This window comes from Cuculus canorus, chromosome Z, assembly GCF_017976375.1.
Source record: "Cuculus canorus isolate bCucCan1 chromosome Z, bCucCan1.pri, whole genome shotgun sequence".
Lineage (NCBI taxonomy): Eukaryota > Metazoa > Chordata > Aves > Cuculiformes > Cuculidae > Cuculus > Cuculus canorus.
In genome coordinates this window covers 65,453,585-65,471,369 of record NC_071441.1, presented here as the reverse complement: position 1 = coordinate 65,471,369, position 17,785 = coordinate 65,453,585, and the positions used below count along the sequence as shown (strand labels likewise).

General features: G+C 37.5%; 1 protein-coding gene across 2 annotated transcripts in view; it reads right to left on the bottom strand.

Annotated features, from left to right (window-relative positions):
• LMBRD2 (LMBR1 domain containing 2) overlaps window positions 1-17,785 on the bottom strand; it is a 35,325-nt gene that overhangs the window by 15,022 nt on the left and 2,518 nt on the right. For both annotated transcript variants that reach the window (XM_054054099.1, XM_054054100.1), the window contains 12 exons: window positions 15,095-15,325; window positions 14,060-14,139; window positions 10,235-10,330; window positions 9,306-9,473; window positions 7,535-7,745; window positions 6,207-6,281; window positions 5,764-5,877; window positions 5,034-5,217; window positions 3,994-4,175; window positions 3,127-3,260; window positions 2,816-2,921; window positions 1,946-2,043 (listed from right to left, as the gene is read on the bottom strand). In XM_054054099.1, coding sequence (XP_053910074.1) covers window positions 1,946-2,043; window positions 2,816-2,921; window positions 3,127-3,260; window positions 3,994-4,175; window positions 5,034-5,217; window positions 5,764-5,877; window positions 6,207-6,281; window positions 7,535-7,745; window positions 9,306-9,473; window positions 10,235-10,330; window positions 14,060-14,139; window positions 15,095-15,268 — 1,622 coding nt within the window. In that variant the 5' untranslated portion in view covers window positions 15,269-15,325. The remainder of the gene's footprint in view (window positions 1-1,945; window positions 2,044-2,815; window positions 2,922-3,126; window positions 3,261-3,993; window positions 4,176-5,033; window positions 5,218-5,763; window positions 5,878-6,206; window positions 6,282-7,534; window positions 7,746-9,305; window positions 9,474-10,234; window positions 10,331-14,059; window positions 14,140-15,094; window positions 15,326-17,785) is intronic.

The following is a 17,785-nucleotide window of genomic DNA, read 5'->3' as shown; positions in this document are numbered from 1 at the left end:
AAAGACATACTAGCAGAGAAATCAGAAAATTCAGAACAGTGAAAGTGATGGAATAATGCTATTCAAACAGTGAGATAAAATTGTGTATATTCTAAGACTAGTGGAAATTATATAATACAATTGCTTAAAATGTTGTCATATATAAAAGAATTCATACCTATGCTATCTCCTTGATTCTTCTTTGACAGAAAACAATCACTATAAAAATTCTGCCTATTATGCCTTCCATGATTTCAAACCAGTAATAACATAGAAAAGACAACTTCATCTCAAGTGACATGTATGGCATACTCTTAAGCTGTAAGGATGCTGGCTGTCATTTTGGATACGCATTAGGCAGCAGTCAGATAATAAGCTTGCCTTATCTTCTTACGCTTGTCCTGAAACTACATAGCACGAAATCACTTTCACCTTTTCAACTTCACTCCAGAGAACCCAACTGCTGGTTTTGTCATTGTATTCCTCTCTCCAAACTGGAGCAACAATACCATGTTCAAAGTTGCTTCACTGTATATTTACAATGAAAATGTTTTTTCCTATACTATCTGAACTTCAAGGCTGCTGTATTAAGCAAGTAAGACAGCCCTCCTTGATAAGATTTTAATTAAACATTGAGTTTTGCATTTATTTGAATTATTAAAGGACACTGAAGTTCATACAAAGTCACTTCCTCTCCTTCAGTTTCTTTTCTTCCTTTTCAATCTGGCATTCAAGACCCAGGATCATCGTGGACAAAAAGTCACATGAACTATTTTTTATCATTAGCTTTCCTGTTTGCTCTTCATGGGTTTTTTTTTTTTGGCTCTACCAAAATTTTTGTCACCTAACCTAAAGGTAAGCAGGAAAAACCTAGGACTGAATCCTTGCTGTCTTACTATCTACCAATACACAAAGACTATTAACAGACTTCCAAGGTGTGTAGCTATATTCTACATGACTCAAAACATCACATCTGACTGAAGAGTAAAGCAAAACTGAAGAAGTGAACATAAATGTAGCCAAGAAAGGTAAGTCTGAAGGTATCTCATCCCTTACAATGGTCAAAAGCACACATTTTGAAACACAAGGATAAAGCAGGCATATAACACTATTGTCTGCAATTACCGTTCCTGCCTTAAAAAAATGTGGTTTAGAGAAACAAGATCAAACTATTTATACCACTACCTTCTCAAACTGAAGTCTGGTAACGGTTCAGAAATTTGTTATGAGTCTGTTAGAAATTTCATTACCTAAATTTTCTGATGACGTGAACTAAATTTAATGCTTCTCAGTTTAATAGAAAACCTTGCTGAAAGGATAGCATCCTCATGATAAGTCCTATCTCAAAAGCAGAATACACGTGTTTGTGTGCTTCAAAGTTAGAACAGAACAAAGAATCATAGAATGGTTTGAGCTGGAAGGGATCTGTGAAAGTCACCTAATCCAACACCTGTCACAGTGAGCAGCGACACACTTAATTAGATCAGCTTGCTCACAGCACTGTGAAACCAGACCTTAAGTGTTTCCAGAAATAAAGAATCTACCACCCCTCCGGGCAACCTGTTCAGTGTTTCACCACCCTCATTGTAAAAAAATTCTTAATTATATCTAGACTGAATCCACCCTCTTTCAGTTTAAAACCATTACCCCTTGTGCTATTGCAAATAGACCCTGCCAAAATGCCTGTCCACATCTTTCTTATAAACCCCCTTTAAGTACTGAAAAATCAGACCTCAAAATCTAGAAATGAAGTTTAACAGGGAACCCCACCTCTCCAAGCTCTGAGTTAATATAGTTGGTATTCTTAAAATCTACACATTTAACATATATAAATAGCAATGTATTGGTTTAGGTTTTGCATTTTTATTAATATGTCATATCTCAATTGCAGGAAGAGGAGAAGTCAATCTCTTCCCGATTGCTGAAACTAGTATCATTAATGTGAAGAAACTTGCAAATCACTTACCTAAAGTATGTGGCAATACAGAGAATGACAACAAGCATTGGGTAGTATATATAGAATCCATCTGCAATGAAGGACAGCACTCTCATAGATCCCATTATCTGGAAAATAAATCCATAAGAAAAAGCACTAATCAGGTATATTCTAAGTTTATCCATAAAGATTGTGCCACCTCACTGTTTTCAGCCCACAACAGAAAACCGCACAATCCTTTACAGTTACTAAAACATAGGTAAGTATTACCATCACAGATCAGACCCAGTTCACCCAGAACACCCAGATACAAAGGCCACTTCTAACAGTGTATTCCACTTTGATGTTTCTAAGACGCTAGATCTTCTTGTCATGCATAATCCAGAACCCATTCAAGTCTGGTTAATCTTTCCATCTGCTATGAAAGGAATCTCTGGACAACACTAAGAATCTACCTGCTAACAACAAAGATGGGAGATGTAACTTGCGGCACTACAGAAATCAGTTATTCAGTAGAACCAAACTCACTGGTTTTCAGTGGCAAGTTAGGTTTCCTCCAAATCTATAAAGATTTGGAGGAAATGCCAGTGGAAGAATCTTTATAGATTTGGAGGAAATGCCAGTGGAAGACAAAGCTATTAGGAAGTGAAGAGCAGTCTGAACTCTTCAGCATACTTCACTTTCTTAGGATAAAGAGACCAAAACTGAAAAATTGAGCTATTGATGACTTCTGCATAGCTAGCAATCTAATATTATCAAACTCTCGGTCTGTGTTTCTACACTGTTTAATACTAGTGAAAAGATTCGAACATCTGGATCTTACTGTAAGAACTATTTAAAATTATTTTGCCTATTCTCCAAACTATACCAAAGCCTCAAACCCACATTTTTTGTACTTACAGATGTATAAGCAGTTGGCTGAGTATTTTTGTGAGAGATTGTTGCATCCATATGGGTCAAACCCAAAAAGTTCAAGCATAATGGTGGAGTAAGACGGCAAAATAACCTGCACAAACGCAAGGGACAACAGCATTTAAAAACAATTTATTGCATTACAAATATTAAGAAATCATAACTGAATATATCACAGAATAATGATGTACAACTCATTAGTCATTAAACTCATGATTTTAAATAAAAGAATATGAATGGAAGTTTCATGGATATTCTCGGTTCACAGAAAATCTGCAAAATATATGCCTCATACTCACATGCCACTGAAAAGGAGACTGTAGGCATCTGTCTGATGATGTGAAGCTAAGTAATAATAGTTAAATACACGGATCCTGAAGACAGTAGAGTAAACACAGATGCTTAGGAAAAAGATGGTAAGGAAACAGGCCATCTGGAGGAAAAAATAAGTTGTGTAAATGTAGAATTCCCTAAAAGGTTTTAACGCATTCAGGACATTGTGTATGCAACAGATTAACTGCAATCTCATTTTTCATTTTCAGATGGGACAATAACACCAGATCTGAGAAGAGTTTCACAATGTTTTTTAACTCACTGAAATTGAGAATTATACCTGTAACATTCTGCACTTCATATAAGCTAATACAACTGACCCTAGGAACATTTATTTTACTTACTTTTGTCATGCAAATGAAATTGCTGTAATTGCCTTGATCATTACTATGACTGATTTTACATTTCTTCCCACAAGACTTGATAAAAACAAGTGTTTTCAACTCAACCTATTTTCTTAGTATCCTGGAATTTTTCAGCTCAGTTCCTTTAGTGATAAATTTGTGCACACATATGTTAGCCATGCCTATGACTGGATTTCTGGTCAGCAGCAAATTTTTATTTAGGGAAGAAAAATCACACACATGGTTGATCAGACAAAGTCTGAACACCAAAGCTCCAAGCTAGCGTTTCGCAAATCACTCTACACATGATATTCAACTCAACTGGTCACATTTTCACTTCATATTGGAAAGCTGTACTAAGTGGCAAAAGCAGACTCCCTCCATAAAAACAAAGTTTCGTATTATGTATATTAAAGACTATCTGAAAATTGACAAGACGTAACAACAATCTACCTGAAAGATTTTTTTCAGTAATTATCTCAAACTTACCTCTATGTATATATAGTTATAAGTCTTTTCTGCCAGCTGTATGAAAACTGCAAATAGCGATAAAACTGGCTTTGTGCTGAAAAATGTGCACTCTGACCACACAACAATTACAGAGAACGTGGCTAGAACGACTGCAAGCACCCTGTAAAACCATGGTCGTAGAAGACACTCCCAGTACCACTCTAGAAAAAATAAAAACACACACACATCCAGAATAGGTTAATGAAAATGACACAACTAGAAATGGTGACTCCCTCACAAAAAAACTACAATGAACTTCTTGCATGCACACCCTTAAACTCAAGACTGGAATCTGTGGGGTCACACACTTTATTTCAGTCCTCTTTCAATGCCCACTGGTGTTGCTCAGTTCAAACGAATCGTGTGCACAACTGTTGAAAACTGGGTGGGATCTGCGAGGCAGATTTTGCAAGAGATTTGCAGGAGGGAGGTATAGGACAGATCTGTTCACTTTTGGCCTAGATACTACAGACGATCCACTTTTTGTTTTTTTCACCTGTTATTCTCCCAGAAACAAAGTTCAGCCTGTAAAATTGCATTGTCTTACCCTGGAAATAACTCATTGCTAGTGCATAACAAAGTAAAAGTTAACACATGAATAGAAGCCACGTTTCAGAAGGATGTACTAGCAGACATATCTTTTAATGTTTGGTACATGACAGGTGACAAGTCCTTTCCTCTTTGCTTTACTGAAGAGCATTGCCACCTCAATAATACTCTACAAATGCAGAAGGTAGCCAAGATCCAAAAATGTCAAGTTACTATTTTTCTTTCTTCTTACAAGGCTTCAAGGTTCACTATTGCTATAACAACATGCGACTCCTTTAAATTTGTAAAAAAAATTATGCTTATGGTCAAGAGCATAAATCAATATCTGATGGCTATTCCACTACATAGATGCAGTAAGATGTACATCTGCTTCCCTCTACTGTATGTTATACATAAAACTACTAGTTCTTTGTACAAAATGGAACCATTTTACTCCTTTACTTATTAAAAAGCTGCACGATAGCACTTACCAACAGTTGGTGTGTAGAAATATTGAATAATTTTATTCTCTGGTTCCTGGGAATGAAAGGTATGAACAAACTGTCTCGTTGCACTGCTTTCATTTTTTGCCACATCTTCTAGGTAAAATGCTTGTTCTAAAAGAATTTGCCACTGGACCTGTGTACGACGATGCCTCTGTACTGAATAGATAACCTATAATAAATTCCAAGAAATTATGGTTACAAAATACTTGTTTAAAGAAATGAGAGAAAAGCCTTACAAAATACCTTAAAAATGTCTACATTACAGATTCTGAGAGATCAATTCTGTATACTCACAGAAGCAGTCAGTTAATTCTCTAAATGTATAATTCATAAGAGGACTATATAATTGATTCCCAAGTTTTGTACTTCTGTTATCACAGTCTATCTGTAGCAATAACAGCATACTTTTTCCAACATACCACTGTATTTTTGCATCTTACTGAATACCACGTTTTAACTAGACTTTCTTTTTTAGAATGTACTTTCAATCAAGCATTACAAGCCTCACTCACAGTTAAAACGCTGTCAAGATATAAAACAAGAACAATTATTACACACACAAATATTTGATCTGGACATCACTTGCAATATTAAACTTCTATGTTTTCTTTCACTGAGCAAGTTTCTGTTAAGTAGCAATCCCAAATCCACTATATTCAGCATTTACTCTCATTACATGAGCATAAGTGAGGCATTCTCTTATTTATTAAAATACCTGCTTGTGAAGTTTGACCAAACTTTTTTCACTTGGATAACTGTTCTGTCTTTCATCAAAATCCTCATAATCGTCCATGTTCCTACCCATTCTTTCCTGGTACTCAGTAGGACACTGGAAGAAAAAGGGAAAATTAACTGGAAGAAGAGGGAGTAGCAAGTGCACTTGCTAATTATTTACATATGTTTACGGCATTTTGTGCAACTGAAAAGCTCACTCTGAGCATAGATTTTTCTGTTTCTGAAATACTACATGTCAAAATATAGCAGAAAATTATATGCATCATAAGAAAGCACCCCATGAAGAATTTCAACTCAAAGTCTGTTCAGAAACTCACAAGCTGTTAATTAGAGATTTTAAGCTAAGAGCAAAATAAAATCATGTTCAGTAGAAGCACCCCCTCCTAATTGAACAATTATGGCCAAAGACCAGCAGTTTGTTACCTTCTTCAGTATTGTATCAACACATTTTCTCAAAGGGTGGTTATACTTGATACTCTCACTTACTTTACGGACTTCCTGTTGAGGAAAAGAAATCAAGATTTGTTTCAATATGTAAAATAGATTAAAAAATTCTACAGGGTCAAATAAGACTTCCAGCCCTCCCAATGGAAAAGATAACCATCAGAGCTTAAAAGCAATGTTATTAAGGGCATTGCCTAAATGCCTCTGAAACGCTGGCAGGCTCAGAGCATCGACCATCTCTCCAAGAAGCCTCTTACAGTGTTTGACCACCATCATGGTAAAGAAATGCTTCCTCACATTCCTAAAGCGCTGCTCCTCTGGTGCAGCTTTGAACCATTCCCATAAGTCCACCCGCTGTTTATCAGTAAGAAGGGATCAGCATCTCCCTCTCCAGGCATTTGGACAATGTTCTTACTAATCTAATTTAACTTTTGGTCAAGTGGTCATGTTGTTGGACTACATCATCGTTGCAGGTCCCTTTTAACTGAAATCTTCTATTCTGTCTGCTCTGATCTATTCTAAGTGCTTGCCTGGTAAACAAACTTCTTGTTGCTCACCTTCTAGTAAGTTTTGTAGTTACGTTCCACCGTGATGGTTTTAGAAATTTCTTAAAAAGGCTACTCATGAAGAATAAAGTTTCAACTCTTGTTTAACACTGACATATCATAGAAGTTACCAACCTATCCTACAACTCTTCAGAAGTATTACTTCCAAGCCACGGCATCAGTCCAGTGGAGCAGGCAATAGCTATGGGTGGCATTTCCACTCTATTCTTAAATTACATTAGACCATATCGCTTACTCACAAGTAACAATAAACAGTCTCAAAAGAAACTCTTTGAAAAACACTATGATCTATATATTATCCTCTCAAAAGGCACATAGCATGGTCCTGCAAATCCAAGTTGGAGACTCTTCTCAAGATTCCAGAAATACACTGGGAGCAGTGCATGAAGGCAGATATTCACAATTTGCATGAACACTAGCGAAACATTCATAAGCTATATTTTCATTAGTGATCTGTATTATTCATTAATGATCTCTATTATTCCAGAAGAGTCAATAAAACAGTAAAACCAATAAACAATGGCTACTGACCTGCCAATTGCTTCACATCAGGGGCTATTTATCTTCTGATTTTCTCAAGTGTCATTAAGTAGCACACAATGATGATTTTCTTTATTTAATGCTATCTCACAGTAAGTTCATGCTGCTTACGTTTTCTTGCCACAAATGCCCAACAACAGGAAATTCAGAGATAATGAACAGCAGCCTTCACTCATTTTACACAGAAAGCTAGTTACTTACCTCCATAATATCCTCTAAATTCTCCTCTGCATCTGCTTTTTCAGTCATCAGTTTGGCAGCTTTGAAATAAGTCTTCATGAGTAGATAACCCCTCTTTGCCCCATTCCAGTGAGAACGGGGTATTTCCACCAAACCATAACCCAAGAGCAACACAAGAAGAAAGAGACCCCACGTGTTTGCAGCAGCTATTCCGATAGTCTGCAGTTGACTCCTAAGGAAAAAAAACCAAAGAGCAAAACAAAGAAGAAAAACAAAAACAACATCATCCTACCCACCCGCAAGAAAGTAACCTTATAGTCCTGCACTTGGGTCACAACAACGCAGTGAAATGCTACAGGCTTCAGGAAGATTAGCTGGAAAACTGCCTGGAGGAAAAAGACCTGGGGGTGTTAGTCAACATCCGGCTGAACATGAACCAGCAGTGTGCCTAGGTGGCCAAAAAGGCCAACAGTGTTCTGGCTTGTATCAGAAACAGTATGGCCAGTAGGAACAGGGAAGTGATAGTCATCCTGTACTCAGCTCTGGTGAGCCTACACCTCGAACCTGTGTTCAGTTTTGGATCTCTCAATACAAGAAAGACACTGAGGTGCTGAAGCATGTCCAGAGAAGGGTGACAAAGCTGGTGAAGAGTCTGAACCACAAGTCTTATACGGAGCACCTGAGTGAACTGGGGTTGTTTAGTTTGGAGAAAAAGAAGCCGAGGGTAGATGTTATCACTCTTTATAGCTATCTGAATGGAGGTTGTAGTTAGGCAGGTTTTGGTCTCTTCTTCCAAGTAACAAGTAATAGGATGAGAGGAAATGGCCTCAAGTTGTGCCAGGAGAGGTTTAGGTTGGATATTAGATACTGGGTATTTAAATGTCTTCACTAAAATGCTTGTCAAGCTTTGGAACACCCTGCCTGAAAAAGCAGCTGAATCACCATCCTTGCAGGTATTTAACAGACGTTCAGATGTGGTGCTTAGGGACATGTTTTAGTGGTGGACTTGGCAGTGTCAGATTTATGGTTCATTCCATGATCTTAAAAGACTTTCCCAGACTCAAAGATTCTATGATTCTAAGTACCTATGCACCAATATAGCGTTCAAGTTTGCGGGAACAGACATTGTATCACCTCTGAATCTTGTCTGGGGCCAGTCTGGTACTTGGCCCTATTTAAAGCTGTCCTGATATTTCTACATCTCCCCATGTTTCTGCCCTCTCTGGAGGAAAGGCAAAAATATTTGTCTCAAAGGAGTATGTCCCTTTAGGAAACAACATGGACTTAGAAAATTTATTGAAAGTAAGGTCAAAACATGATAGTGGAAGTCACTATAAGCAACGGCCTCAGAGCCCAGGGTTTGTATTCAGAAGCTGAAAGCAATTAGGCATTACATGGCAGTATTTACTACGGTATCCAGGATAGAAGAACACTAGCAATGTTAATACACAGGAAATACACAGTTTTTTTGAAAGGCCTTGTTTTGAAAACACTGAGAAAGTTTCTGCACTAACTTTGCAAATGCATTTGTAGAGAGAAGAAAAAAGCCACACTACAAACATAAGAGGATTCCTCTGCCCTATATTTCAAAACCAGAAAACCAAAATAAATTTCTACAGAGCCAAAAAATCCCTTTCCATAAAAATGTTAACAAACTTTCCAACTCTCTAACAAAAATCCGATCAATTAAAACTCTTTTTTAAAGAAGACTCATTTCATGTACTACCTGTGAAGAGACTACCTGTTACAACCTCTTAAGAACTCATGCAAGCGCTTACGACATTATACTTACCATTGTAAATTGAAGTTCGGGTTTACAGCCACATATATTAAAAATGCCCCAAAAATCAGCAAGTAAGTGCCATAGTAGATTGCATTCTCAATCAATGCAGTTTTAATCTTTCCTGTAATGGAGAACCCTCCCGATCTAGCATATGATTGCATGAAAGGCAGCAGAATCCTAGGAGGAAAGCAAAACAAAACCAAACCACATCAGCCAAAAAAATCCAAGTAGTTCAGTAGTGGCAGGTTACTGAGACAGGGGTGCTTAAGCTAAAGACTCTCAGGCTTCTAACAAAACGAGCTAGTTATTATGTTTTCATTAGACATACTGGTCTGATGTCAAATCTTAAAGAAGCTGCTTTTAATATGAAAAATCTGTGTTAACAGAGAACTCACTACAAATCCTGACACTCTTGGTTGAGCTACAAAAATAATTATTTGATTATAGTTTGATCAGAAACCACATACATAGGTAAGCCAAAAGCATAGACAATTTGTTTGCTGTAGCTGCATCTATATACAGTATATCCAATTAATACAGTATATCAAATAAACCCAAATAACTTAAAATATCAGTCAACAACTAGCCAACTGGTATTATTTTGTTGTTCTGTTGCCTAAACCCCACTTTTTTCAGACAATCTATCTGTAAACACCTCTATGTGTAAATTTCTGAGTTTCCATTATAAAAGCAAACCAAGAGTAAAAGGCTGCCACCTGAAAAGGAGTAAAAAAAAAAAATGTATGCACTATTTAGAACAGTAATTAATAGAGAAATTTCACTGTTAGCAAATATCATATTATTAGGTAGCTTTGTGGCATAGTGATATATTCTTAAAGAGTACGGTATAAATGTTAAGATGTTACACCTAAAAATTACATATTACAATATGTTACACCTATATCATAGTCTTTGTTGTATTCCTTTCCCTTACTTACCATGTTAAAAACTGTGATGTCCAATATACAACGCGCCAGAAAATTGGCATAATTCCATTAGGAATATAACTCCATGGTTTGAAACATTTTTGCTTGCTGTAACAACATAAAGAGGCTTATTGTTAGTCGCAGTGTCAAGAGTATAAAAACTACTTTCCATAAATTCCCTATCTAGAAAGATCTTTGAAAATACCATAGAAGTAATGCACTACTATTTGAGTAAGTAATCAATCATCAACCATGTCTAAAGAAAATAAACTGTATCACCACTTAAAAATATTTTTCATTCTCTTCACTGCAAATAGCACGTCTGGAAAAGACAGTTTTCTCAGAGAAAAAAAAAATAACAGTAGTTTAAAGTCTAAAGAGAAATAAGCAATTAAGGAATTTCAGGTTACAATTTTCCTTTTTAGGCTCAAAGTACATTCCTCATGCAAAGAAAATATATTTCAGTAGACACAAGATTAGTCAACTTCAGTTGGTGCAGGAGAATTTCAGAAAATATCCAGGGATACCATTACCTAACTCTACTACCTAGGTTACTTATTTCTTCTGTCACCCAGTTGGGTAGAGTTAGGCCTATATAAACTGTGATTTATTGAGCCAATGATTTTCTGACAGGTACTGTTAGCTTCAGAAGACCAGATAAGCTATGAGAGCCTTTTAGTAAAAAGAAAGCAAAAGAAAGTGCCCATCCACACTGAGACAATTCTGGTGTCTAGGTAATGAAACAATGGTGACTTAAGGGGCAATGCAGTCCACTGAGAATGCAGTATCTACTGAGAAATAATTGGTGTTTTCCGGGGCCAAACTAGTTAAGCCTGAGTTGTGAGGTTTTATGTATATGGCTTAAATATTTTCAAAACGATCAAATTACCACATAATGGCAGGTAGTGTGACTAAAGGTTTCAAACAGTTTTAAGATCTGAGTTGCGCCAATACCATATCTGCTCACTTACTAAATAAGTTGGTATTTCTACTTGATATGCTCAAGTCATATACTATAGCATAATATCCATCAGCATGTTCTGAACCTACAGGTAGATTGAAAGGCTATTGAACAGTTTTCAAATTGTGTATTTACCTAACTATGTTTAACTAACATACGCCTTTCTAAATTAACATACATCTTACATAAAGGTTACAATGTTGTGTTATGATGTCTGGCATTTCAATGCTCTTCATAGTTACAAAACATCTGGATAGCAACAAAACTGGATATACCTTGGATGTACATATCAACTGGCATCTTAAATGCTCTTACCCATTTTACATATAACTACACTGCATGCATCTACAAGATGTGGAAATAGCCAATGGAGGCTAAAGAATGAATAGCCATGGAAGGCACCCACATTCATCTACATTCCCCATATTTTAGGGATTACTTCCTTCCTTGCAGAAGACAGTGAGCACACTTTGTTAATTTCACCGAATGCAGTAAATTTCAGATAACTCCAATTACTATATATGTAATATATATATATATGCGATTTTAATAAGCGATTAGATATGCCAGTTATACATTAAGGCAAGCCTCCTGAATTAATCCATAAGGTATAAAATTAGAATTTCAGGTGTAAAGCCTTTAAGATTGTGAAGGAAAGATAACCATTCATCAATGCTTCTCCTCATAGATAACCATGGGTGCTCAAAAAGCTTAGTTCCATTGCTTCAACAACAACACAGAAGAAATCTAGCATGAAATTAAAAAAAAAAAAAAAAAGGAATATTTAGGTAATCAGTTAGAACTACTGTATAGTTCCACAAGCCAGTGGGAAAACCCTCACAGTTGCTAGCTCTTGTTCTTCTGAGGAACTTAAATCTACCCGCTGTCTGCTGGAAATACAACACAGTGGAGAGGAAACGGTCTAGGGTGTTCTGGAGGTGGGGAAAATAATTTCCTGACACAGATGGCAAGCGAGCCAAAAAAGCAAGGTGTCCTGCTGGATTTGTTGGTGAAGTGATGGTTGGAGGCCATCTGAGCATAGTGATCTTGAAATGATGTAGTTTTTGATTCTTGGAGAAGTGCGGACTGGGGTCAGCAGAATGGCCACTTTGGACTCCCAGAGGGTAGACTCTGGCCTGTTTAGGAACCTGGTGACAGACTCCCTTGGGAGGCAGCCCTGAAGGACAAAGAACTCTAAGAAGGCTGGGCATTCTTCAAGAAGGAAGTCTTAAAGCCACAGGAACAGGCTGTCCCCAAGTACCAGAAGAAAAGACAGCAGGGAAGAAGACTGGCCTGGCTGAACAGAGAGCTCTGGCTGGAACTCAGGAATAAAACAAGAGACTATGACTTTTGAAGGAAGGGGCAGGCAACTCAGTAGGACTACAAGGATGTCATGAGGTTGTGCAGGGAGCAAGTTATAACTTGACCTGCCTACACAGTAATGGACAAAAAAGCAGCAAAAGGAGGGCTAAGGAGAATTTCAATCCTTTTTTGGATGCAGGGGGAAACACAGCAACAAAGCATGAGGAAAAGGCTGAGGTACTAATGTCTTTGCCTCAGTCCTCAATAGTAAGACCTGTTGTTCTCTGGGTACCCAGCACCCTTGGCTGGAAGACAAGGACAGGGAGCATAATGGAGCCCCCATAATCCAAGGGAAAATGGGTAGCAACCTGCAGCTCCACCTAGACACACACAAGTCTATGGGGCTAGATGGGCTCCACCCAAGGTACAAGGGAGCTGACAGAAGGGCTCACCAAGCCACTTTGCATCATTTATTAGCAGTCCTGGCTAACCAGGAAGGTCCCAGTTGACTGAAGATTAAAAATGCGATGTAGATACAAGCACAGCCAGGAGGATCCAGGGAACTAAAGACCTGTCAGCCCGATCTTGGTGTCAGGGAAGGTTATGGAGCAGATCATCCTGAGTACCATGACACAGCTTGTTCAGGACAACCAGGCGATCAGGCCCAGTCATTGTAGGTTTATGAAACGCAGGTCCTGCCTGACTAACCAGCTCTCCTTCTATGAAAACGTGACCCACTTAGTGGATGAGGGAAAGACTCTACATGTTGTCTACCTGGACTTCAGTAAAGCCCTTGACAACATTTCCCACAGCATTCTCCTGGAGAAAGTGCCTGCTCATGGCTTGGATGGGTGCACTATTTGCTGGGTAAAAAAAAATGACTGGATGGCCAGGGCCAGAGAGTTGTGGTGAATGGATTTAAATCCAGCTGATGGCCGGTCACAAGCGGTGTTCTCCAGGGCTCAGTATTGAGGCTGGTTCTGTTTAATATCTGTAACAACTATTTGGATGACGGGATCAAGTGCTCCTTCAAATAAGTTTGCAGACAACACCAAGCTGGGTGGGAATCTTCATCTGCTTGAGGGAAGGAAGGCTCTGTAGAGGGATGTGGACAGGCTGGATCAATGGATCAGTGGGCCAAGGCCAACTGTATGGGGTTCACCAAGACTCAGTGTCAGGTCCTGCACTTGGTCACAACTCCACGTGATGCTATAGACTTGGAGAAGAGTGGACGGAAATCTGCCTGGAGCTGACATGGAGATGTGGTGCTCACGGACATGGTTCAGTAGTGGACTTGGCAGTGTTCAGTTTACTGTTGGACTTGATGATCTTAAAGGTCTTTTCCAACTTAAATGGTTCTGTGATTCTGTGATAAACTCCTACCCACCAATGCAGATGCACTTTCCTCACCTCTTCCCTCTCCCTCCTATGTTTACAGTCTCCAAATGTTGTATCATACAGGTAACACTTGTTTACTAGTCTTAAAAACACAGTACATTCCTATAACAAAAAAAAAGAAAATCATAAAATACTTCTTTAAAAACAGTGTAAAGAAGAAAACATATATGTGGTACCTTGGAGCAAGAGTTACGTAAGAGCCATTACTTTCCGCAGGGCTGGAGTTAACAGCAAGTTTGCACCGATTATATATAGTCTAAAACAAAATTAATTTTATATCAGTGACCAGAAAAAACTACAATGTTTATAAAAAAATAATAAGTTCAATTTTTTAAGACATTTCCTGTACTCCAGGTTAATATTTGAGGGTAATTATACTAATAAATCCTCAAAACAACATGCGATCTACAGGATAAGTAAGTAGAAAACCAAAAGTGGTTAGTGTTGCTTAAACAGATTAAAAAAATGCTATAAACAAATAATGAAATTTTAAAACATATTTAAGTAGATTTCTTATCTGATGAGATAATTCTTGAATCCTCAGCACCGGGACATGGATCTGTGAGAATGAGTTTAGAGGAGGGCCATGAAGATGATCACAAGGCTGGAGCACCTCCCATACAAGGACAAGTTGAGAGAGTTGGGGCTGTTTAGTTTAGAGAACAGAAAGCTCCAGAGACTTTACAGTAGTCTTCCAGTACTTAAAGGGGGAGGCCTTTAGGAAAGATGAGGAGGGACTATTTATCAGGGAGTTCAGTGACAGGGTTAGGGGTAACAGTTCTAAGCTGAAAGAAGGGAGATTTAGATTAAATACTATGAAGAAATTTTCTACTGTGAGAGTGGTGAGGCACTGGAATAGGTTGCCAAGAGAAATTGTGGAAGCCCCATCCCTTGAGGTGTTCAAAGCCAGGTTGGATGAGGCTTTGAGCAACCTGGTCTACTGTAAGGTGTCCTTGCACATGGCATGGTGGTTGGAACTGGATGGGCTTTAAAGTCCCTTCCAACACAAATCATTCTATGAGATCAACAAAAAATAAAATTATTGTAAACACAGACACTGCCATGCAAAAACATAAAAAATATTTACTTCAGTAAGATACTATTTGGAAAATTTATTTACTGTTTAATATATTGTCTTTTGCAATTATGATTTAAAAAAATTACCATACACATTTTAGGCAATTAAGCAGAAAATCTCCTAAGTTTCTTACCGTGCTGACATCCAGAGGCAATATAAAAACAATAAGAAAGCAGAGATACCAAGCCAATAATGTTGCTATGATCACCAGCCTATGCTGTTTTTTGAAGTCTCCATATCGATGAAGTAGGAATAAGGCCAGAAAAAAGACAAATACTATCTCAAGGCCCAAAGCTGCACCACTCATTATTGAATGTTCACTGCTGTCACACGGCAAAGCTTGTTTAAGAATGCAAGATCAGAACTGTAAGACAAAAAGACATTTGATTACATTAAAGTCTCTGGAAGATATTTATGTAGTAAAGAGTTGTTTAACAGACATTTTTAAACATACTAACATACTCCTCTTATTTCACACGACAAGAACTCCAATCAAATGAAGAACAAGATTTTCAGCAAGTTGCTTATAAGTCCTCTGATCAAAGTATCATGTTATTCCAATTTGGACATGGGTTAAATGTTTAAATTAAATGTGTCTGTAAAGCCAATGAGCAATTTTTTTAACAGACTGTTCCTCAACTATGCATATAAATTCTGTACTCAAAGTTAACAGTGCATAAAAATACAGTGAAGTCTATATTAGTCTACTTCTGATGCACCTCTTTCAGGTTTGAAATTTCATGTAATAAGAGGCAGTATACCAGCTTCTTGCCTCTCTTCTGTTCTTTTTCAGAGAAACAAAGGTCTCAAGCCATACATTGCTAGTTTTGCCATGATATATTTTTGCTTTGCTTATCCTTCTGGGTTTAGTTACTCTGTGTTACACTCAGGACTGCTAGAAATGCCTAGGAAGTTCATACATTTTCATGCAGGCACGCTATCACGCAAAAACGGCCAGTGAGCTGTGCAAATCTATTAGAGAAAATTTAATGAACTGTTATATCATTAGTTAAACTGCTTCTGACCTGTTTCATAAGCATTGACTCACCACAGGTACCTCACACATTTAAGAAATAAATTTATTGCTTTGATCAGGCTGACTTGCTTCATAAGATTACCATTTTAGCTGCCCTGGTTAAATTGAAATAGTTTTTGCTATGGCTGCTTTTATTTTCAGTGCTTTCACTTTTCACTGGAACTTTACAGATGTAGAAGAAATGCTATTACTAAAATTTCCCTTAGTTTGCTTTTAAATCCCTTAAGAATTTGTAAAAGTGAACCATTTCCTTTACTAATCTCTCAGTATACTACTTAAGTAAACCTGTTATGTACAAGGACACTAAGCAGTGAAAATTGTCTTTATTTCCAGCTAAAAATTCCAGTTTGTGATGTGTTTGAGGACACACAGGACAATTATTCAGTGATTTTTTTTTCCCAGAGATTTGTTTCCCCTCATTTCTCCCCGTATTCTCTTTGTTTCCCCCATATTCTCAAAATAGCTCAAGTTACCTTCCAGTTTCTTATCAAAGATGCACACAGTTACTTTTTACCTTCTGCTTTGCATCTGATGTGTCTCTCAAATTCCAAGCATTTCTGTCAGGTCAAAGAGTCTCCCTGCTACCTATCTGTACCATATTTTGGCTAGATAATTTGTAAATCATGAGTGTAGGACATCTAACCTATTTCTCAATCGCATATTCTCAGCAAGCCTATATCCATTCTTGCTTCCTCAGAAAACAGCCTTTAGTATTTAAAGTAGATTAGCAAATCCCACCAAAAGGATGGATAGAAAACAAATACTATATATCGACTTTATTAAGGCAGTGCTATCTGACAAATGAAGCTTTGGGTGCCCATTATAGACACACCTTACACGATGTAAACAAAAAAAATTACACAGCATACCCTCCATTAGTCACACCTATGTAATTTTTTAATAGTCACACCTAAAAAGCTGCTATCAAACCAGAAGGTGCAAAGTTTTTGTGCAGGATGCTGCACTCAGTTACTATCATGAAGGAACTTCCACAAAGATTATAAAAACGTACTTAATATGCTACAATACAAGAATTCAGTCCTACCACAATTAACTCACTTTCAAGACAAAAGCAGTTCTGCAGTTATCAAAGTAAAATACATTTTTCTGCTCCTCAGCTGGTTCCTATTTTAATCTCAAAATGCAAAATGAGAGGCCTAATTTTGTAAGGCTGCAACTGATGACAAATATGAGTTGTCTGAAATAACACATACACATTTTCAAAATTACAGTTCAAAATTTTTAGATAGAAACCACATAAAACTAGTCCTCAGTAAAAAACACCTTAAGTGGAAAAAAATCTTCAACGTGAGAAAAGCAATACTAGCCCTTACTGCTAAATCCTGCCATATCTGTGACCTGTCCTACTAAAATTATTTGTATCAGACCCCAAAACATATTACCGCGGGCTATACAGTCATTCCCTCCTGTGGCAAGCAGCTTTTGCCTCTGAACTTGATTGTTAGCTCAAAGAAAGTTAAATTGGAAATCCGTAATTCTGTTTCTTCATTTTGCTTAGACAGGCTTCTCATTATCATCACACGACTCCCCAGTATCAGGTGGCTGAAATTCCTGAACCCCTAAAGAAAATTTTCTCCTAAACTCAATTAACTACTTCAGAAGGCTTCTGTTGTACTGCACATCCTTTAACTGCTTAGAAAATGTTCCTACTAAGCAACAACAAAATTCCTCACTCTGAAGGAAAGACTAAGCAGGCCCCAGTTCAGGAGAGAGAAGCCACTATCAATTAAATCAAAAAAGATCAAACGCTGAAAGACAGGCTTTGGA